Source organism: Cherax quadricarinatus, chromosome 42, assembly GCF_038502225.1.
Source record: "Cherax quadricarinatus isolate ZL_2023a chromosome 42, ASM3850222v1, whole genome shotgun sequence".
NCBI lineage: Eukaryota > Metazoa > Arthropoda > Malacostraca > Decapoda > Parastacidae > Cherax > Cherax quadricarinatus.
Genome location: NC_091333.1, coordinates 33,226,565 through 33,251,360, shown reverse-complemented (window position 1 = coordinate 33,251,360; position 24,796 = coordinate 33,226,565). Strand labels below are relative to the sequence as shown.

Below are 24,796 nucleotides of genomic sequence, written 5' to 3'. Positions count from 1 at the left end.
GGGTAGGGGTCGGCCTAGGAAAGGTTGGAGGGAGGGGGTAAAGGAGGTTTTGTGTGCGAGGGGCTTGGACTTCCAGCAGGCTTGCGTGAGCGTTTGATAGGAGTGAATGGAGACAAATGTTTTTTAATACTTGACGTGCTGTTGGAGTGTGAGCAAAGTAACATTTATGAAGGGATTCAGGGAAACCGGCAGGCCGGACTTGAGTCCTGGAGATGGGAAGTACAGTGGCTGCACTCTGAAGGAGGGGTGTTAATGTTGCAGTTTAAAAACTGTAGTGTAGAGCACCCTTCTGGCAAGACATTGATGGAGTGAATGATGGTGAAAGTTTTTCTTTTTCGGGCCACCCTGCCTTGGTGGGAATCGGCCAGTGTGATAATAAAAAAAAAATATATATTTATATACATAAAATATATATGTGTATTTATATATAATATATATACATATATATATATATATATATATATATATATATATATATATATATATATATATATATATATATATATATATATATATGCAATAAGATCACAGTAAACAGGTGATTTCAGAATATGCAAAACAACCACTCTGAAAGAATAGTGAAATTCCAATCGCTTTCATGACCTCTCACATTATCAAGGAACTATAAAAGCAATACATCAAAGGAAGGCATATAAAGGTCGAGACCACACCTCACCATCACGTCCCACAACAAAGCAACACCTGACGTGCGACGACATCCGACTCACAAGAAAGGAACACTGCACAAGGCCTGTTGACCCCAACTAGGCAGGTCCTCACGATATCCCTCTAACAAAGCACTCTACCCAAGAAATAAGATTTACTATTTGTCCAATGCATTATTAAATTCTTCACAAATTGAATTAATTATAAATGAATCTAATTTATATAAACCAAAGTAAATATTCATATTTTCAAAACTGCTTTTTGTGAAACAAGATTCAATTACATTCCTGTCGACCATGAACTTGCTTGATATAACTATTGGAAAGTCAGTTGGATGGTTAAAATTTCTCACATGAATAAATTGAGCATTAGAATGAGGACCTGCCTAGTTGGGGCCAACAGGCCTCCTGCAGTGTTCCTTTCTTATGAGTCGGATGTCGTCGCCCGTCAGGTGTTGCTATGTTGTGGGATGTGATGGTGAGGTGTGGTCTCGACCTTTATATGCCTTCCTTTGACGCATTGTTTTTATAGTTCCTTGATAATGTGAGAGGTCACGAAAACGCTTGGAATTTCACTATTCTTTCACAGTGGTTGTTTTGCATATTCTGAAATCACCTGTTTACTGTGATCTTATTGCATTAATGGATACCACACGACTCCCCAGAATGTTCTCGATAAACTTTCCTAATCATGTTTCTTTTGTTTCCCAGTTTTCTTCTGCTCTGATCAAGTCCCACATGTTAAAAAATTGACTTAATTTAAAAAAAAACTGTTTAAATGGACAAGTTCTGCCTAAATCTCTTTTACCAAATATCATCCTTGACATGAGAGATCGTCCTTTTGATTATTTTATGAGAATTATTTCTCAGAAACATATTGAAATAACTAAAATACAGGAGAAGGAAGCTTTCTAAATATTTAGAAACAAAAAATGCTCTTTTAATCAGGCCATTCCATCAGAATGGAAACTTAGTATATTAGATCATTGCTATAATAAACTCAGAAGAATTTGTAATGAACTCAAAAACAAACTACAAAGAAAATTAGACAATTTAATTGAAAATAGTGATTGGACAAAGAATGCTAATAACAATTTTATAATTAACTTATCAGATGAAATATTAGACATAAAATACAACTGCTGCTCTAGGTTTTGGTTTAAGTTTTGCAACTTCAAAAAAACTTAATGTTGAAATTGCAAAAGCCTTTTGTAACTTTGAAAAATCTTCTGATTTATCCACTGATTAAATTAATATTAGTAAGGGAATGGTATATAGCTCTATGTTAAAACAAAACATTCCCAATTGCCCTCAAAGGAATAGGAAAAATGTGCACAAAAAAAAATATGATGGTATTTTATGCTAACAGTCGAAGTGCAAGAAATAAGATTAATGAACTACGTTTGGTAGCATGTGCTGGGAACTTTGATGTCATTGCATTAACTGAAACGTGGTATGATTTAAAGAGTCGGGATATGACTGCTGAGTGTAATATTTAAGGGTTTAAATTGTTCAATGTGGATAGATGTAATGGGAAAGGGGGAGGAGTTGCATTATATGTTCGAGAAAATATTAACTGTTGCATAAAAACATGCATAAAAATAGATGGAATAGTAACAGAATCTATTTGGATAGAGTTTGTAAAAGGTAAAGAAAAACTAATTCTAGGTGTAATATACCGACCTCCAGGCTTGGATCACGATAGAGGGAGACTTCTTTGGGACGAAATTGTTAGGGCTTCTAGACACAATAACGTAGTGATAGTAGGGGATTTTAACTTTAGTCAAATTGACTGGAATTCTTTGACCGGTAATCTGGAGTCCAGTGACTGTGGAAACAGTTCAGGACTGTTTTCTGAAGCAGTGCGTAACAGAGCCTACCAGGGGTAATAATTTGCTAGATCAAATAAGGAAACACTCGTAAATAATCTGGAGATCACTGAAGAGCTTGGCGCAAGTCATCACAAATCCATCACTTTTAGCATTAACTGGGAATACAAGAATAATGATAATACGATAAAAATCCCTGATTTTCGTTCTGCCGATTATAGTGAACGTAGGGAACTCCTGTCTAATCTCGATTGCTGTTATCTAGCTAATGATTTTATTGACGATCATATTTAGAAGAGACGTTCTCCAGTTGATAAATAAGTCACTTTCATCACTTAAAAAGCATTATACATGTTAAACCCTGGTATTATTTCTATGACTGAAGACAATTCTCTCCACTACGTTTCTATAGTGTTTCCCTCACTTCTCAGTTCTCTTCTTACCTGAGAGTCTGTCTGTCAGGGAGGGCGAGAAAGGCAATAATATTACTGGTAATAGCTGCAAAAGTTTAAGTAATATTAAAAGAAATAATATAAGTGGGAGAAGAATTGGCAACAGAAGTAATGGTACAAAAAGTAAGAGAAATGAGGTGAAGGATTAAATAATATTAAAAGCAGTTGCAGGACATAAGAACAAGAGAAGATGACACTACATATTACAAACACAGGTGTAGTGCTTTTTGCACCTGTTTATAAGGAAGTTAGAAAGATACACAAGTAGTAATGTAGGACCAAGCAAAAGACAGCAAAGATTATTTTCTTAAATATGCATATCTTCACAAGTCTCGTCTTTTACCTGGACAATCACAGTGTTGTGACATCAAGTGTTTTAGTGACACCTGAGTGCTTTTCTAAGGAGAAATTATAGGCAATATTTAGTACCTTATATCTGACTGTTTTTTTTTTTTTTTATTATAAGTCTATTTGATTTTGATATTCCTACTATCTTCTTACTAGTAGTTGGACTAAATACGTGTTTTTTTTTTATATTTTTGTCAGATATTTAGCTGGTTGTGTTGAGTTGGAAAAGATCTTTTGCATAATGTGAAAAAGTCTTTCGTCTTTTTAAAGTATATACAAACTGTATTATATTTTTCTCTTCTGTATTTATTTAGAATGCTGCCTCTTTGAATTATGAAGGACCAGCAATTGCAGCAGAGGAAATTGCCAGGATGATTCCAGAGGAACAAAGGCAACAAGTGCGAGTTCTGGACGTAGCCGCAGGTACTGGCTGGGTAGGCTCTCAACTACATCAGAAAGGATTCACGTGAGTATTAGATGGTATGATAAAATATATATTTTTCCTCTGAGTCTGTATTTTCCTTAATGGCACAATATATATAGTTTAGAAATAGGCCTAAATTTTACTAAAAGAACATAATCACTCTCACATAATCACCATGAAAAGTTTCAACTTACTCAGACGTGAAACTAAGAAATTATCTCACGAAAAGCATCAATTCATTTTTAACAGTTTCCTAACAAATATCGGGACCACAGACAAAATTCAATATAATTTTTTTCCTAAGTAGGATTGTTTGACTTTTAAGAAACCAATGTAATTAACCCTTAAAATACCAATGACATAAACTTAAGCCTAAATTCTAGTGTCATAAAAATGGTCCCAAATGTTTCATTAGGACATCACATGAAATAGATCTGCACTAAAGGTGTTGCAGCATAAAACAGGTCTGTACTGTAGGTGTTGCAGCATAAAACAGGTCTGTACTGTAGGTGTTGCAGCATAAAACAGGTCTGTACTGTAGGTGTTGCAGCATAAAACAGGTCTGTACTGTAGGTGTTGCAGCATAAAACAGGTCTGTACTGTAGGTGTTGCAGCATAAAACAGGTCTGTACTGTAGGTGTTGCAGCATAAAACAGGTCTGTACTGTAGGTGTTGCAGCATAAAACAGGTCTGTACTGTAGGTGTTGCAGCATAAAACAGGTCTGTACTGTAGGTGTTGCAGCATAAAACAGGTCTGTACTGTAGGTGTTGCAGCATAAAACAGGTCTGTACTGTAGGTGTTGCAGCATAAAACAGGTCTGTACTGTAGGTGTTGCAGCTTAAAACAGGTCTGTACTGTAGGTGTTGCAGCATAAAACAGGTCTATACTGTAGGTGTTGCAGCATAAAACAGGTCTGTACTGTAGGTGTTGCAGCATAAAACAGGTCTGTACTGTAGGTGTTGCAGCATAAAACAGGTCTGTACTGTAGGTGTTGCAGCATAAAACAGGTCTGTACTGTAGGTGTTGCAGCATAAAACAGGTCTGTACTGTAGGTGTTGCAGCATAAAACAGGTCTGTACTGTAGGTGTTGCAGCTTAAAACAGGTCTGTACTGTAGGTGTTGCAGCATAAAACAGGTCTGTACTGTAGGTGTTGCAGCATAAAACAGGTCTGTACTGTAGGTGTTGCAGCATAAAACAGGTCTGTACTGTAGGTGTTGCAGCATAAAACAGGTCTGTACTGTAGGTGTTGCAGCATAAAACAGGTCTGTACTGTAGGTGTTGCAGCATAAAACAGGTCTGTACTGTAGGTGTTGCAGCATAAAACAGGTCTGTACTGTAGGTGTTGCAGCTTAAAACAGGTCTGTACTGTAGGTGTTGCAGCATAAAACAGGTCTGTACTGTAGGTGTTGCAGCATAAAACAGGTCTGTACTGTAGGTGTTGCAGCATAAAACAGGTCTGTACTGTAGGTGTTGCAGCTTAAAACAGGTCTGTACTGTAGGTGTTGCAGCATAAAACAGGTCTGTACTGTAGGTGTTGCAGCATAAAACAGGTCTGTACTGTAGGTGTTGCAGCTTAAAACAGGTCTGTACTGTAGGTGTTGCAGCATAAAACAGGTCTGTACTGTAGGTGTTGCAGCATAAAACAGGTCTGTACTGTAGGTGTTGCAGCTTAAAACAGGTCTGTACTGTAGGTGTTGCAGCATAAAACAGGTCTGTACTGTAGGTGTTGCAGCTTAAAACAGGTCTGTACTGTAGGTGTTACAGCATAAAATAGGTCTGTACTGTAGGTGTTGCAGCTTAAAACAGGTCTGTACTGTAGGTGTTGCAGCATAAAACAGGTCTGTACTGTAGGTGTTGCAGCATAAAACAGGTCTGTACTGTAGGTGTTGCAGCATAAAACAGGTCTGTACTGTAGGTGTTGCAGCATAAAACAGGTCTGTACTGTAGGTGTTGCAGCTTAAAACAGGTCTGTACTGTAGGTGTTGCAGCTTAAAACAGGTCTGTACTGTAGGTGTTGCAGCTTAAAACAGGTCTGTACTATAGGTATTGCAGCATAAAACAGATGTGCACTGTATGTGTTGCAGCATAAACAGATGTGCACTGTATGTGTTGCAGCATAAAACAGATGTGCACTGTAGGTGTTGCAGCATAAAACAGATGTGCACTGTATGTGTTGCAGCATAAAACACATGTGCACTGTATGTGTTGCAGCATAAAACAGATGTGCACTGTAGGTGTTGCAGCATAAAACACATGTGCACTGTAGGTGTTGCAGCATAAAACAGATGTGCACTGTATGTGTTGCAGCATAAAACAGATGTGCACTGTAGGTGTTGCAGCATAAAACAGATGTGCACTGTAGGTGTTGCAGCATAAAACAGATGTGCACTGTAGGTGTTGCAGCATAAAACAGATGTGCACTGTAGGTGTTGCAGCATAAAACAGATGTGCACTGTAGGTGTTGCAGCATAAAACACATGTGCACTGTATGTGTTGCAGCATAAAACAGATGTGCACTGTAGGTGTTGCAGCATAAAACAGATGTGCACTGTATGTGTTGCAGCATAAAACACATGTGCACTGTATGTGTTGCAGCATAAAACAGATGTGCACTGTAGGTGTTGCAGCATAAAACACATGTGCACTGTAGGTGTTGCAGCATAAAACAGATGTGCACTGTATGTGTTGCAGCATAAAACAGATGTGCACTGTAGGTGTTGCAGCATAAAACAGATGTGCACTGTAGGTGTTGCAGCATAAAACAGATGTGCACTGTAGGTGTTGCAGCATAAAACAGATGTGCACTGTAGGTGTTGCACCATAAAACAGATGTGCACTGTATGTGTTGCAGCATAAAACAGATGTGCACTGTAGGTGTTGCAGCATAAAACAGATGTGCACTGTAGGTGTTGCAGCATAAAACAGATGTGCACTGTAGGTGTTGCAGCATAAAACAGATGTGCACTGTATGTGTTGCAGCATAAAACAGATGTGCACTGTAGGTGTTGCAGCATAAAACAGATGTGCACTGTATGTGTTGCAGCATAAAATAGATGTGCACTGTAGGTGTTGCAGCATAAAACAGATGTGCACTGTATGTGTTGCAGCATAAAATAGATGTGCACTGTATGTGTTGCAGCATAAAATAGATGTGCACTGTAGGTGTTGCAGCATAAAACAGATGTGCACTGTATGTGTTGCAGCATGAAACAGATGTGCACTGTAGGTGTTGCAGCATAAAACACATGTGCACTGTATGTGTTGCAGCATAAAACACATGTGCACTGTATGTGTTGCAGCATAAAACACATGTGCACTGTATGTGTTGCAGCATAAAACACATGTGCACTGTATGTGTTGCAGCATAAAACAGATGTGCACTGTAGGTGTTGCAGCATAAAACAGATGTACACTGTAGGTGTTGCAGCATAAAACAGATGTGCACTGTATGTGTTGCAGCATAAAACAGATGTGCACTGTATGTGTTGCAGCATAAAACAGATGTGCACTGTAGGTGTTGCAGCATAAAACAGATGTGCACTGTAGGTGTTGCAGCATAAAACAGATGTGCACTGTATGTGTTGCAGCATAAAACACATGTGCACTGTAGGTGTTTCAGCATAAAACAGATGTGCACTGTATGTGTTGCAGCATAAAACAGATGTGCACTGTAGGTGTTGCAGCATAAAACAGATGTGCACTGTAGGTGTTGCAGCATAAAACAGATGTGCACTGTAGGTGTTGCAGCATAAAACAGATTTGCACTGTAGGTGTTGCAGCATAAAACAGATGTGCACTGTAGGTGTTGCAACATAAAACACATGTGCACTGTAGGTGTTGCAGCATAAAACAGATGTGCACTGTAGGTGTTGCAGCATAAAACAGATGTGCACTGTAGGTGTTGCAGCATAAAACAGATGTGCACTGTAGGTGTTGCAGCATAAAACAGATGTGCACTGTAGGTGTTGCAGCATAAAACAGATGTGCACTGTAGGTGTTGCAGCATAAAACACATGTGCACTGTAGGTGTTGCAGCATAAAACAGATGTGCACTGTAGGTGTTGCAGCATAAAACACATGTGCACTGTAGGTGTTGCAGCATAAAACAGATGTGCACTGTAGGTGTTGCAGCATAAAACAGATGTGCACTGTAGGTGTTGCAGCATAAAACAGATGTGCACTGTAGGTGTTGCAACATAAAACACATGTGCACTGTAGGTGTTGCATCATAAAACACATGTGCACTGTAGGTGTTGCAACATGAAAAAATTGTGTTGCTTGCTGTACATTGTGGGTGCTAGTAAATGTCATCTACATTTATTTAAAAAAAATAACATTTGATAGGTGATTACATTTGTTTCGTGTGATTGTAAAATACATGTATGTTACATGTATTTATTTTGCATTAGTCAAATTAGGTTGAACAGTAAATTGTAGTGAAATATGATATGAAGAGTTAGATTTATGTGTGTAAAACATAATCCCATAAAATCATTAGAAAAACTGAAAAAAAATCGTAAACAGTATTAAATTAAAGGAACGTCTTTAATGAGGTGAACAATTATGTTGCAATATAATGAGAACCAAAGTTACTTTCAGACTTACATTTCCCCAAAGTAATAATCAGATCTATTGTTTCAAGTTCTTTAAGGGGATGTCTTAAGAAAATTATTTATATCTCCATCATTTATGCTCATCTTCCACTTATACACTTCAATATTTTCTTCCCTCATTCTACATTTTACAAGATTTCTTAAACAATTGATTCAGGAAGGATATAGGAAAGCACTGGTGTGGTAATAGACTTGTGGATGAATGGAACAAACTCCTCAGTACCCTCATAGAAGCTAAGAACTTGTGTAGTTTTAAAAATAGGTTAGATAAATACATAAGTGGGTGTGGGTGGGTGTGAGATGGACCTGACTAGCTTGTGCTACTGGGTCTGGTGCAGTGCTGCTTCCTTAGTGAATGTGACCTGACCTGACTACCATAAAGGCATTGGCTTGAGCCGATTGGTGAATTGGACCTGCCTGGCATGGGCCAGTAGGCCTGCTTCAATGTTTCTTTTTTGTTATACTCTTATGAGATATAAATCCCAGTAATCTGTTTCCTTTATTTCGTACGCTTAGGCATTGCTGTATTGGCTTCATAATGCTGCATTCTGTATGACTAAATTCTATATTATTTAGTTTATACATTTACATTCCCGAGCTTCAGAACTTTGCATTTATATTCAATAAACAGCATCTACCATTATTATGACCCATTCATGAATTTGTCTAACTTCTTCTAAAGTTCAGTGACATCTTCCTCTGAATCAATAATCCTGCTTATTTATGTATTATCACCGAATTTCCTCACTTCACTTTACTCACTCGTCAAGGTTATTAATGTCCCGGTAACCGCTTGACAAAGTTCCTGGAGAGCGAAACGTTGCCACAATAAAATGTCACATTAGTTGCACTTGTGTAATTTTACCTAACATATTGTGGTGAATGGTTTTGAAAACCGACAAGTTGAAGAATTGAGACACTTGTGCAACACATGGGAATCTTTATTGAAGAAACGTTTCGCCACACAGTGGCTTCATCAGTCCAATACAAAGTAGAAATGGGTAAGGAGAGTAGAAGTTTGAGTTAATCAGTCCCTCGACCTGGAATCGATGTGTTCAGTCCATCACTCTTGTAGGAAGTGCAGCATAGGGCCAGAGAGGTGGCTTATATACTGTAGTCAGATGAGTTGAAGCCCAACCTTTGGACGACGACCTACTTACACTAGTGGCAGGTCCCACTGTGATCCCGCCTCCTCCTGCTTCAACTCATCTGACTGCAGTATATAAGCCACCTCTCTGGCCCTATGCTGCACTTCCTACAAGAGTGATGGACTGAACACATCGATTCCAGGCTGAGGGACTGATTACCTCGAACTCCTCCTCTCCTTACCCATTTCTACTTTGTATTGGACTGATGAAGCCACTGTGTGGCAAAACGTTTCTTCAATAAAGATTCCCATGTGTTGCATAAGTGTCTCAATACTTCAACCTAATATATTGTCGGTAATTCTACCAACATTATTATAATTTTGCGATAACGACTTATCGCATCCTTTATAAATAAGAATAACATTAGCTATCTTCCACTTATCAGACACTACACATGTTTGAAGAGTTATATTAAAAATGTTAGTTAATGGTTCACAAAGTTCAGTTTTGCACTCCTGAAGAACGCTTGAAAAAAGTTCATCAGGTCCCTGGGATTTATTTTGTTTTACTCGCTCACCCTGATTGATTACAATATCCCTAGTAACTGTGATATTACATAATTCCTGTTCTTCAGGCCAACAATAAAAATTAATTACTGGGATATCGTTAGAGTCTTCTTGTGTATAAATAAAATTTAGAAATAATTATCAAATATCGTCTACATTTCATTTTCTTCATCAGTAAACTGACCAGAGTTAGTTTTAAGAGGATTTTTATTCTAACGTTTGTTTTGTACAAGAATGGTATACAATACCGACAAGATGAAATTAAGACACGGGGTATAATTCAACGTTAGTCCACGGGGTATAATTCAACGTTAGTCCACGGGGTATAATTCAACGTTAGTCCACGGGGTATAATTCAACGTTAGTCCACGGGGTATAATTCAACGTTAGTCCACGGGGTATAATTCAACGTTAGTCCACGGGGTATAATTCAACGTTAGTCCACGGGTTATAATTCAACGTTAGTCCACGGGGTATAATTCAACGTTAGTCCACGGGGTATAATTCAACGTTAGTCCAAGGGGTATAATTCAACGTTAGTCCACGGGGTATAATTCAACGTTAGTCCACGGGGTATAATTCAACGTTAGTCCACGGGGTATAATTCAACGTTAGTCCAAGGGGTATAATTCAACGTTAGTCCACGGGGTATAATTCAACGTTAGTCCAAGGGGTATAATTCAACGTTAGTCCACGGGTTATAATTCAACGTTAGTCCACGGGGTATAATTCAACGTTAGTCCACGGGGTATAATTCAACGTTAGTCCACGGGGTATAATTCAACGTTAGTCCTCGGGGTATAATTCAACGTTAGTCCACGGGGTATAATTCAACGATAGTCCACGGGGTATAATTCAACGTTAGTCCACGTGGTATAATTCAATGTTAGTCCACAGGGTATAATTCAACGTTAGTGCAAGGGGTATAATTCAACGTTAGTCCACGGGGTATAATTCAACGTTAGTCCACGGGGTATAATTCAACGTTAGCCCACAGGGTATAATTCAACGTTAGTCCACGGGGTATAATTCAACGTTAGTCCACGGGGTATAATTCAACGTTAGTCCAAGGGGTATAATTCAACGTTAGTCCACTGGGTATAATTCAACGTTAGTCCACGGGGTATAATTCAACGTTAGTCCACGGGGTATAATTCAACGTTAGTCCACGGGGTATAATTCAACGTTAGTCCACGGGGTATAATTCAACGTTAGTCCACGGGGTATAATTCAACGTTAGTCCACGGGGTATAATTCAACGTTAGTCCACCGGGTATAATTCAACGTTAGTCCACGGGGTATAATTCAACGTTAGTCCACGGGGTATAATTCAACGTTAGTCCACGGGGTATAATTCAACGTTAGTCCACGGGGTATAATTCAACGTTAGTCCACGGGGTATAATTCAACGTTAGTCCACGGGGTATAATTCAACGTTACGGGGTATAATTCCACGGGGTATAATTCAACGTTAGTCCACCATTCAGTTAGGTATAATTCAACGTTAGTCCACGGGGTATAATTCAACGTTAGTCCACGGGGTATAATTCAACGTTAGTCCACGGGTATAATTCAACGTTAGTATAATTCAACGTTAGTCCACGGGGTATAATTCAACGTTAGTCCACGGGGTATAATTCAACGTTAGTCCACGGGGTATAATTCAACGTTAGTCCACGGGGTATAATTCAACGTTAGTCCACGGGGTATAATTCAACGTTAGTCCACGTTGTATAATTCAACGTTAGTCCACGGGGTATAATTCAACGTTAGTCCACGGGGTATAATTCAACGTTAGTCCACGGGGTATAATTCAACGTTAGTCCACGGGGTATAATTCAACGTTAGTCCACGGGGTATAATTCAACGTTAGTCCACGGGGTATAATTCAACGTTAGTCCACGGGGTATAATTCAACGTTACGGGGTATAATTCAACGTTAGTCCACGGGGTATAATTCAACGTTAGTCCACGGGGTATAATTCAACGTTAGTCCACGGGGTATAATTCAACGTTAGTCCACGGGGTATAATTCAACGTTAGTCCACGGGGTATAATTCAACGTTAGTCCACGGGGTATAATTCAACGTTAGTCCACGGGGGGTATAATTCAACGTTAGTCCACGGGGTATAATTCAACGTTAGTCCACGGGGTATAATTCAACGTTAGTCCACGGGGTATAATTCAACGTTAGTCCACGGGGTATAATTCAACGTTAGTCCACGGGGTATAATTCAACGTTAGTCCACGGGGTATAATTAACGTTAGTCCACGGGGTATAATTCAACGTTAGTCCACGGGGTATAATTCAACGTTAGTCCACGGGGTATAATTCAACGTTAGTCCACAGGGTATAATTCAACGTTAGTAGTATAATTCAACGTTAGTCCACGGGGTATAATTCAACGTTAGGGGTATAATTCAACGTTAGTCCACGGGGTATAATTCAACGTTAGTCCACGGGGTATAATTCAACGTTAGTCCACGGGGTATAATTCAACGTTAGTCCAAGGGGTATAATTCAACGTTAGTCCACGGGGTATAATTCAACGTTAGTCCACGGGGTATAATTCAACGTTAGTCCACGGGGTATAATTCAACGTTAGTCCACGGGGTATAATTCAACGTTAGTCCACGGGGTATAATTCAACGTTAGTCCACGGGGTATAATTCAACGTTAGTCCACGGGGTATAATTCAACGTTAGTCCACGGGGTATAATTCAACGTTAGTCCACGGGGTATAATTCAACGTTAGTCCACGGGGTATAATTCAACGTTAGTCCACGGGGTATAATTCAACGTTAGTCCACGGGGTATAATTCAACGTTAGTCCACGGGGTATAATTCAACGTTAGTCCACGGGGTATAATTCAACGTTAGTCCACATGGTATAATTCAACGTTAGTCCAAGGGGTATAATTCAACGTTAGTCCACGGGGTATAATTCAACGTTAGTCCACGGGGTATAATTCAACGTTAGTCCACGGGGTATAATTCAACGTTAGTCCAAGGGGTATAATTCAACGTTAGGGGTATAATTCAACGTTAGTCCACGGGGTATAATTCAACGTTAGTCCACGGGGTATAATTCAACGTTAGTCCACGGGGTATAATTCAACGTTAGTCCACGGGGTATAATTCAACGTTAGTCCACGGGGTATAATTCAACGTTAGTCCACGGGGTATAATTCAACGTTAGTCCACGGGGTATAATTCAACGTTAGTCCACGGGGTATAATTCAACGTTAGTCCACGGGGTATAATTCAACGTTAGTCCACGGGGTATAATTCAACGTTAGTCCACGGGGTATAATTCAACGTTAGTCCACAACGTTAGGGGTATAATTCAACGTTAGTCCACGGGGTATAATTCAACGTTAGTCCACGGGGTATAATTCAACGTTAGTCCACGGGGTATAATTCAACGTTAGTCCACGGGGTATAATTCAACGTTAGTCCACGGGGTATAATTCAACGTTAGTCCACGGGGTATAATTCAACGTTAGTCCACGGGGTATAATTCAACGTTAGTCCACGGGGTATAATTCAACGTTAGTCCACGGGGTATAATTCAACGTTAGGGGTATAATTCAACGTTAGTCCACGGGGTATAATTCAACGTTAGTCCAGGGGGTATAATTCAACGTTAGTCCACGGGGTATAATTCAACGTTAGTCCACGGGGTATAATTCAACGTTAGTCCACGGGGTATAATTCAACGTTAGTCCACGGGGTATAATTCAACGTTAGTCCACGGGGTATAATTCAACGTTAGTCCACGGGGTATAATTCAACGTTAGTCCACGGGGTATAATTCAACGTTAGTCCACGGGGTATAATTCAACGTTAGTCCACGGGGTATAATTCAACGTTAGTCCACGGGGTATAATTCAACGTTAGTCCACGGGGTATAATTCAACGTTAGTCCACGGGGTATAATTCAACGTTAGTCCACGGGGTATAATTCAACGTTAGTCCACGGGGTATAATTCAACGTTAGTCCACGGGGTATAATTCAACGTTAGTCCACGGGGTATAATTCAACGTTAGTCCACGGGGTATAATTCAACGTTAGTCCACGGGGTATAATTCAACGTTAGTCCATGGGGTATAATTCAACGTTAGTCCACGGGGTATAATTCAACGTTAGTCCACGGGGTATAATTCAACGTTAGTCCACGGGGTATAATTCAACGTTAGTCCACGGGGTATAATTCAACGTTAGTCCACGGGGTATAATTCAACGTCAGTCCACGGGGTATAATTCAACGTTAGTCCACGGGGTATAATTCAACGTTAGTCCACGGGGTATAATTCAACGTTAGTCCACGGGGTATAATTCAACGTTAGTCCACGGGGTATAATTCAACGTTAGTCCACGGGGTATAATTCAACGTTAGTCCACGGGGTATAATTCAACGTTAGTCCACGGGGTATAATTCAACGTTAGTCCACGGGGTATAATTCAACGTTAGCCATCTGGGTATAATTCAACGTTAGTCCACAGGGTATAATTCAACGTTAGTCCACGGTGTATAATTCAACGTTAGTCCACGGGGTATAATTCAACGTTATTCCACGGGGTATAATTCAACGTTAACGTTAGTCCAACGTTAGTCCACGGGGTATAATTCAACGGTCAACGTTAGTCCACGGGGTATAATTCAACGTTAGTCCACGGGGTATAATTCAACGTTAGTCCACGGGGTATAATTCAACGTTAGTCCACGGGGTATAATTCAACGTTAGTCCACGGGGTATAATTCAACGTTAGTCCACGGGGTATAATTCAACGTTAGTCCACGGGGTATAATTCAACGTTAGTCCACGGGGTATAATTCAACGTTAGTCCACGGGGTATAATTCAACGTTAGTCCACGGGGTATAATTCAACGTTAGTCCACGGGGTATAATTCAACGTTAGTCCACGGGGTATAATTCAACGTTAGTCCACGGGGTATAATTCAACGTTAGTCCACGGGGTATAATTCAACGTTAGTCCACGGGGTATAATTCAACGTTAGTCCACGGGGTATAATTCAACGTTAGTCCACGGGGTATAATTCAACGTTAGTCCACGGGGTATAATTCAACGTTAGTCCACGGGGTATAATTCAACGTTAGTCCACGGGGTATAATTCAACGTTAGTCCACGGGGTATAATTCAACGTTAGTCCACGGGGTATAATTCAACGTTAGTCCACGGGGTATAATTCAACGTTAGTCCACGGGGTATAATTCAACGTTAGTCCACGGGGTATAATTCAACGTTAGTCCACGGGGTATAATTCAACGTTAGTCCACGGGGTATAATTCAACGTTAGTCCACGGGGTATAATTCAACGTTAGTCCACGGGGTATAATTCAACGTTAGTCCACGGGGTATAATTCAACGTTAGTCCACGGGGTATAATTCAACGTTAGTCCACGGGGTATAATTCAACGTTAGTCCACGGGGTATAATTCAACGTTAGTCCAGGGGTATAATTCAACGTTAGTCCACGGGGTATAATTCAACATTAGTCCACGGGGTATAATTCAACGTTAGAATACGGGGTATAATTCAACGTTAGTCCACGGGGTATAATTCAACGTTAGTCCACGGGGTATAATTCAACGTTAGTCCACGGGGTATAATTCAACGGTAGTCCACGGGGTATAATTCAACGTTAGTCGGGGTATAATTCAACGTTAGGGTATAATTCAACGTTAGTCCACGGGGTATAATTCAACGTTTGTCCACGGGGTATAATTCAACGTTAGTCCAAGGGGTATAGTTCAACGTTAGTCCACGTGGTATAATTCAATGTTAGTCCACGGGGTATAATTCAACGTTAGTCCACGGGGTATAATTCAAAGTTAGTCCACGGGGTATAATTCAACGTTAGTCCACGGGGTATAATTCAACGTTAGTCCACGGGGTATAATTCAACGTTAGTCCACGGGGTATAATTCAACGTTACTCCACGTTAGGGGTATAATTCAACGTTAGTCCACGGGGTATAATTCAACGTTAGTCCACGGGGTATAATTCAACGTTAGTCCACGGGGTATAATTCAACGTTAGTCCACGGGGTATAATTCAACGTTAGTCAACGGGGTATAATTCAACGTTAGTCCACGGGGTATAATTCAACGTTAGTCCACGGGGTATAATTCAACGTTAGTCCACGGGGTATAATTCAACGTTAGTCCACGGGGTATAATTCAACGTTAGTCCACGGGGTATAATTCAACGTTACGTTAGTCCACGGGGTATAATTCAACGTTAGTCCACGGGGTATAATTCAACGTTAGTCCACGGGGTATAATTCAACGTTAGTCCACGGGGTATAATTCAACGTTAGTCCACGGGGTATAATTCAACGTTAGTCCACGGGGTATAATTCAACGTTAGTCCACGGGGTATAATTCAACGGGGTATAATTCAACGTTAGTCCACGGGGTATAATTCAACGTTAGTCCACGGGGTATAATTCAACGTTAGTCCACGGGGTATAATTCAACGTTAGTCCACGGGGTATAATTCAACGTTAGTCCACGGGGTATAATTCAACGTTAGTCCACGGGGTATAATTCAACGTTAGTCCACGGGGTATAATTCAACGTTAGTCCACGGGGTATAATTCAACGTTAGTCCACGGGGTATAATTCAACGTTAGTCCACGGGGTATAATTCAACGTTAGTCCACGGGGTATAATTCAACGTTAGTCCACGGGGTATAATTCAACGTTAGTCCACGGGGTATAATTCAACGTTAGTCCACGGGGTATAATTCAACGTTAGTCCACGGGGTATAATTCAACGTTAGTCCACGGGGTATAATTCAACGTTAGTCCACGGGGTATAATTCAACGTTAGTCCACGGGGTATAATTCAACGTTAGTCCACGGGGTATAATTCAACGTTAGTCCACGGGGTATAATTCAACGTTAGTCCCCGGGGTATAATTCAACGTTAGTTCACGGGGTATAATTCAACGTTAGTCCACGGGGTATAATTCAACGTTAGTCCACGGGGTAGTAATTCAACGTTAGGGGTATAATTCAACGTTAGTCCACGGGGTATAATTCAACGTTAGTCCACGGGGTATAATTCAACGTTAGTCCACGGGGTATAATTCAACGTTAGTCCACGGGGTATAATTCAACGTTAGTCCACGGGGTATAATTCAACGTTAGTCCACGGGGTATAATTCAACGTTAGTCCACGGGGTATAATTCAACGTTAGTCCACGGGGTATAATTCAACGTTAGTCCACGGGGTATAATTCAACGTTAGTCCACGGGGTATAATTCAACGTTAGTCCACGGGGTATAATTCAACGTTAGTCCACGGGGTATAATTCAACGTTAGTCCACGGGGTATAATTCAACGTTAGTCCACGGGGTATAATTCAACGTTAGTCCACGGGGTATAATTCAACGTTAGTCCACGGGGTATAATTCAACGTTAGGTATAATTCAACGTTAGTCCAACGTTAGGGGTATAATTCAACGTTAGTCCACGGGGTATAATTCAACGTTAGTCCACGTTAGTCCACGGGGTATAATTCAACGTTAGTCCACGGGGTATAATTCAACGTTAGTCCACGGGGTATAATTCAACGTTAGTCCACGGGGTATAATTCAACGTAGTACGGGGTATAATTCAACGTTACGGGGTATAATTCAACGTTAGTCCACGGGGTATAATTCAACGTTTCCACAACGTTAGTCCACGGGGTATAATTCAACGTTAGTCCACGGGGTATAATTCAACGTTAGTCCACGGGGTATAATTCAACGTTAGTCCACGGGGTATAATTCAACGTTAGTCCACGGGGTATAATTCAACGTTAGTCCACGGGGTATAATTCAACGTTAGTCCACGGGGTATAATTCAACGTTAGTCCACGGGGTATAATTCAACGTTAGTCCACGGGGTATAATTCAACGTTAGTCGGGGTATAATTCAACGTTAGGGGTATAATTCAACGTTAGTCCACGGGGTATAATTCAACGTTAGTCCACGGGGTATAATTCAACGTTAGTCCACGGGGTATAATTCAACGTTAGTCCACGGGGTATAATTCAACGTTAGTCCACGGGGTATAATTCAACGTTAGTCCACGGGGTATAATTCAACGTTAGTCCACGGGGTATAATTCAACGTTAGTCCACGGGGTATAATTCAACGTTAGTCCACGGGGTATAATTCAACGTTAGTCCACGGGGTATAATTCAACGTTAGTCCACGGGGTATAATTCAACGTTAGTCCACGGGGTATAATTCAACGTTAGTCCACGGGGTATAATTCAACGTTAGTCCACGGGGTATAATTCAACGTTAGTCCACGGGGTATAATTCAACGTTAGTCCACGGGGTATAATTCAACGTTAGTCCACGGGGTATAATTCAACGTTAGTCCACGGGGTATAATTCAACGTTAGTCCACGGGGTATAATTCAACGTTAGTCCACGGGGTATAATTCAACGTTAGTCCACGGGGTATAATTCAACGTTAGTCCACGGGGTATAATTCAACGTTAGTCCATGGGGTATAATTCAACGTTAGTCCATAATTCAACGTTAGTCCACGGGTATAATTCAACGTTAGTCCACGGGGTATAATTCGTTAGTCCACGGGGTATAATTCAACGTTAGTCCACGTTAGGGGTATAATCAATCGTTAGTCCACGGGGTATAATTCAACGTTAGTCCACGGGGTATAATTCAACGTTAGTCCACGGGGTATAATTCAACGTTAGTCCACGGGGTATAATTCAACGTTAGTCCACGGGGTATAATTCAACGTTAGTCCACGGGGTATAATTCAACGTTAGTCCAAGGGTATAATTCACGTTATAATTCAACGTTAGTCCACGGGGTATAATTCAACGTTAGTCCACGGGGTATAATTCAACGTTAGTCCACGGGGTATAATTCAACGTTAGTCCACGTTAGGGGTATAATTCAACGTTAGTCCACGGGGTATAATTCAACGTTAGTCCACGGGGTATAATTCAACGTTAGTCCACGGGGTATAATTCAACGTTAGTCCACGGGGTATAATTCAACGTTAGTCCACGGGGTATAATTCAACGTTAGTCCACGGGGTATAATTCAACGTTAGTCCACGGGGTATAATTCAACGTTAGTCCACGGGGTATAATTCAACGTTAGTCCACGGGGTATAATTCAACGTTAGTCCACGGGGTATAATTCAACGTTAGTCCACGGGGTATAATTCAACGTTAGTCCACGGGGTATAATTCAACGTTAGTCCACGGGGTATAATTCAACGTTAGTCCACGGGGTATAATTCAACGTTAGTCCACGGGGTATAATTCAACGTTAGTCCACGGGGTATAATTCAACGTTAGTCCACGGGGTATAATTCAACGTTAGTCCACGGGGTATAATTCAACGTTAGTCCACGGGGTATAATTCCACGGTGTATAATTCAACGTTAGTCCACGGGGTATAATTCAACGTTAGTCCACGGGGTATAATTCAACGTTAGTCCACGGGGTATAATTCAACGTTAGTCCACGGGGTATAATTCAACGTTAGTCCACGGGGTATAATTCAACGTTAGTCCACGGGGTATAATTCGACGGTAGTCCACTGGGTATAATTCAACGTTAGTCCACGGGGTTATAATTCAACGTTAGTCCACGTTAGGGGTATAATTCAACGTTAGTCCACGGGTTAGTCCATATAATTCAACAGTCCACGGGTTATAATTCAACGTTAGTCCACGGGGTATAATTCAACGTTAGTCCACGGGGTATAATTCAACGTTAGTCCACGGGGTATAATTCAACGTTAGTCCACGGGGTATAATTCAACGTTAGTCCACGGGGTATAATTCAACGTTAGTCCACGGGGGGGTATAATTCAACGTTAGTCCACGGGGTATAATTCAACGTTAGTCCACGGGGTATAATTCAACGTTTCCACGGGGTCAACGTTAGTCCACGGGGTATAATTCAACGTTAGTCCACGGGGTATAATTCAACGTTAGGTATAATTCAACGTTAGTCCACGGGGTATAATTTAGTCCACGGGGTATAATTCAACGTTAGTCCACGGGGTATAATTCAACGTTAGTCCACGGGGTATAATTCAACGTTAGTCCACGGGGTATAATTCAACGTTAGTCCACGGGGTATAATTCAACGTTAGTCCACGGGGTATAATTCAACGTTAGTCCACGGGGTATAATTCAACGTTAGTCCACGGGGTATAATTCAACGTTAGTCCACGGGGTATAATTCAACGTTAGTCCACGGGGTATAATTCAACGTTAGTCCACGGGGTATAATTCAACGTTAGTCCACGGGGTATAATTCAACGTTAGTCCACGGGGTATAATTCAACGTTAGTCCACGGGGTATAATTCAACGGGGTATAATTCAACGTTAGTCCACGGGGTATAATTCAACGTTAGTCCACGGGGTATAATTCAACGTTAGTCCACGGGGTATAATTCAACGTTAGTCCACGGGGTATAATTCAACGTTAGTCCACGGGGTATAATTCAACGTTAGTCCACGGGGTATAATTCAACGTTAGTCCACGGGGTATAATTCAACGTTAGTCCACGGGGTATAATTCAACGTTAGTCCACGGGGTATAATTCAACGTTAGTCCACGGGGTATAATTCAACGTTAGTCCACGGGGTATAATTCAACGTTAGTCCACGGGGTATAATTCAACGTTAGTCCACGGGGTATAATTCAACGTTAGTCCACGGGGTATAATTCAACGTTAGTCCACGGGGTATAATTCAACGTTAGTCCACGGGGTATAATTCAACGTTAGTCCACGGGGTATAATTCAACGTTAGTCCACGGGGTATAATTCAACGTTAGTCCACGGGGTATAATTCAACGTTAGTCCACGGGGTATAATTCAACGTTAGTCCACGGGGTATAATTCAACGTTAGTCCACGGGGTATAATTCAACGTTAGTCCACGGGGTATAATTCACGGGGTATAATTCAACGTTAGTCCACGTTAGTCCACGGGGTATAATTCAACGTTAGTCCACGGGGTATAATTCAACGTTAGTCCACGGGGTATAATTCAACGTTAGTCCACGGGGTATAATTCAACGTTAGTCCACGGGGTATAATTCAACGTTAGTCCACGGGGTATAATTCAACGTTAGTCCACGGGGTATAATTCAACGTTAGTCCACGGGGTATAATTCAACGTTAGTCCACGGGGTATAATTCAACGTTAGTCAACGTTAGTCCACGGGGTATAATTCAACGTTAGTCCACGGGGTATAATTCAACGTTAGTCCACGGGGTATAATTCAACGTTAGTCCACGGGGTATAATTCAACGTTAGTACGTTACTCCACGGGGTATAATTCAACGTTAGTCCACGGGGTATAATTCAACGTTAGTCCACGGGGTATAATTCAACGTTAGTAGTATAATTCAACACGGGGTATAATTCAACGTTAGTCCACGGGGTATAATTCAACGTTAGTCCACGGGGTATAATTCAACCGAAGTCCACGGGGTATAATTCAACGTTAGTCCACGGGGTATAATTCAACGTTAGTCCACGGGGTATAATTCAACGTTAGTCCACGGGGTATAATTCAACGTTAGTCCACGGGGTATAATTCAACGTTAGTCCACGGGGTATAATTCAACGTTAGTCCACGGGGTATAATTCAACGTTAGTCCACGGGGTATAATTCAACGTTAGTCCACGGGGTATAATTCAACGTTAGTCCACGGGGTATAATTCAACGTTAGTCCACGGGGTTAGTCCACGGGGTATTCAACGTTAGTAGTATAATTCCACGGGGTATAATTCAACGTTAGTCCACGGGGGTTAGTCCACGGGGTATAATTCAACGTTAGTCCACGGGGTATAATTCAACGTTAGTCGGGGTATAATTCAACGGGGTATAATTCAACGTTAGTCCACGGGGTATAATTCAACGTTAGTCCACGGGGTATAATTCAACGTTAGTCCACGGGGTATAATTCAACGTTAGTCCACGGGGTATAATTCAACGTTAGTCCACGGGGTATAATTCAACGTTAGTCCACGGGGTATAATTCAACGTTAGTCCACGGGGTATAATTCAACGTTAGTCCACGGGGTATAATCAAACGTTAGTCCACGGGGTATAATTCAACGTTAGTCCACGGGGTATAATTCAACGTTAGTCCAAGGGGTATAATTCAACGTTAGTCCACGGGGTATAATTCAACGTTAGTCCACGGGGTATAATTCAACGTTAGTCCACGGGGTATAATTCAACGTTAGTCCACGGGGTATAATTCAACGTTAGTCCACGGGGTATAATTCAACGTTAGTCCACGGGGTATAATTCAACGTTAGTCCACGGGGTATAATTCAACGTTAGCCATCTGGGTATAATTCAACGTTAGTCCACGGGGTATAATTCAACGTTAGGGGTATAATTCAACGTTAGTCCATGGGGTATAATTCAACGTTAGTCCACGGGGTATAATTCAACGTTAGTCCACGGGGTATAATTCAACGTTAGCCCTGGTGTATAATTCAACGTTAGTCCACGGGGTATAATTCAACGTTAGTCCACGGGGTATAATTCAACGTTAGTCCACGGGGTATAATTCAACGTTAGTCCACGGGGTATAATTCAACGTTAGTCCACGGGGTATAATTCAACGTTAGTCCACGGGGTATAATTCAACGTTAGTCCACGGGGTATAATTCAACGTTAGTCCACGGGGTATAATTCAACGTTAGTCCACGGGGTATAATTCAACGTTAGTCCACGGGGTATAATTCAACGTTAGTCCACGGGGTATAATTCAACGTTAGTCCACGGGGTATAATTCAACGTTAGTCCACGGGGTATAATTCAACGTTAGTCCACGGGGTATAATTCAACGTTAGTCCACGGGGTATAATTCAACGTTAGTCCACGGGGTATAATTCAACGTTAGTCCACGGGGTATAATTCAACGTTAGTCCACGGGGTATAATTCAACGTTAGTCCACGGGGTATAATTCAACGTTAGTCCACGGGGTATAATTCAACGTTAGTCCACGGGGTATAATTCAACGTTAGTCCACGGGGTATAATTCAACGTTAGTCCACGGGGTATAATTCAACGTTAGTCCACGGGGTATAATTCAACGTTAGTCCACGGGGTATAATTCAACGTTAGTCCACGGGGTATAATTCAACGTTAGTCCACAGGGTATAATTCAACGTTAGTCCACGGGGTATAATTCAACGTTAGTCCACGGGGTATAATTCAACGTTAGTCCACGGGGTATAATTCAACGTTAGTCCACGGGGTATAATTCAACGTTAGTCCACGGGGTATAATTCAACGTTAGTCCACGGGGTATAATTCAACGTTAGTCCACGGGGTATAATTCAACGTTAGTCCACGGGGTATAATTCAACGTTAGTCCACGGGGTATAATTCAACGTTAGTCCACGGGGTATAATTCAACGTTAGTCCACGGGGTATAATTCAACGTTAGTCCACGGGGTATAATTCAACGTTAGTCCACCGGGTATAATTCAACGTTAGTCCACGGGGTATAATTCAACGTTAGTCCACGGGGTATAATTCAACGTTAGCCCAGGGGTATAATTCAACGTTAGTCCACGGGGTATAATTCAACGTTAGTCCACGGGGTATAATTCAACGTTAGTCCACGGGGTATAATTCAACGTTAGTCCACGTGGTACAATTCAACGTTAGTCCACGGGGTATAATTCAACGTTAGTATAAAGGGGTATAATTCAACGTTAGTCCACGGGGTATAATTCAACGTTAGTCCACGGGGTATAATTCAACGTTAGTCCACGGGGTATAATTCAACGTTAGTCCACGGGGTATAATTCAACGTTAGTCCACGGGGTATAATTCAACGTTAGTCTAAAGGGGTATAATTCAACGTTAGTCCACGGGGTATAATTCAACGTTAGTCCACGGGGTATAATTCAACGTTAGTCCACGGGGTATAATTCAACGTTAGTCCACGGGGTATAATTCAACGTTAGTCCACGGGGTATAATTCGGGGTATAATTCAACGTTAGTCCACGGGGTATAATTCAACGTTAGTCCACGGGGTATAATTCAACGTTAGTCCACGGGGTATAATTCAACGTTAGTCCACGGGGTATAATTCAACGTTAGTCCACGGGGTATAATTCAACGTTAGTCCACGGGGTATAATTCAACGTTAGTCCACGGGGTATAATTCAACGTTAGTCCACGGGGTATAATTCAACGTTAGTCCACGGGGTATAATTCAACGTTAGTCGGGGTATAATTCAACGTTAGGGGTATAATTCAACGTTAGTCCACGTTAGTCCACGGGGTATAATTCAACGTTAGTCCACGGGGTATAATTCAACGTTAGTCCACGGGGTATAATTCAACGTTAGTCCACGGGGTATAATTCAACGTTAGTCCACGGGGTATAATTCAACGTTAGTCCACGGGGTATAATTCAACGTTAGTCCACGGGGTATAATTCAACGTTAGTCCACGGGGTATAATTCAACGTTAGTCCACGGGGTATAATTCAACGTTAGTCCACGGGGTATAATTCAACGTTAGTCCACGGGGTATAATTCAACGTTAGTCCACGGGGTATAATTCAACGTTAGTCCACGGGGTATAATTCAACGTTAGTCCACGGGTATAATTCAACGTTAGTCCACGGGGTATAATTCAACGTTAGTCTCGGGGTATAATTCAACGTTAGTCCACGGGGTATAATTCAACGTTAGTCCAAAGGGGTATAATTCAACGTTAGTCCACGGGGTATAATTC

At 41.2% G+C, this 24,796-nt stretch overlaps 1 protein-coding gene across 1 annotated transcript in view; it reads left to right on the top strand.

Moving 5' to 3' along the window:
- Positions 1-24,796, top strand: part of LOC128687921 (methyltransferase-like protein 27) — a 174,625-nt gene that overhangs the window by 75,713 nt on the left and 74,116 nt on the right. The window contains exon 3 of the mRNA XM_070093466.1: positions 3,609-3,760. Within this exon, the coding sequence (XP_069949567.1) occupies positions 3,609-3,760 (152 nt within the window). The remainder of the gene's footprint in view (positions 1-3,608; positions 3,761-24,796) is intronic.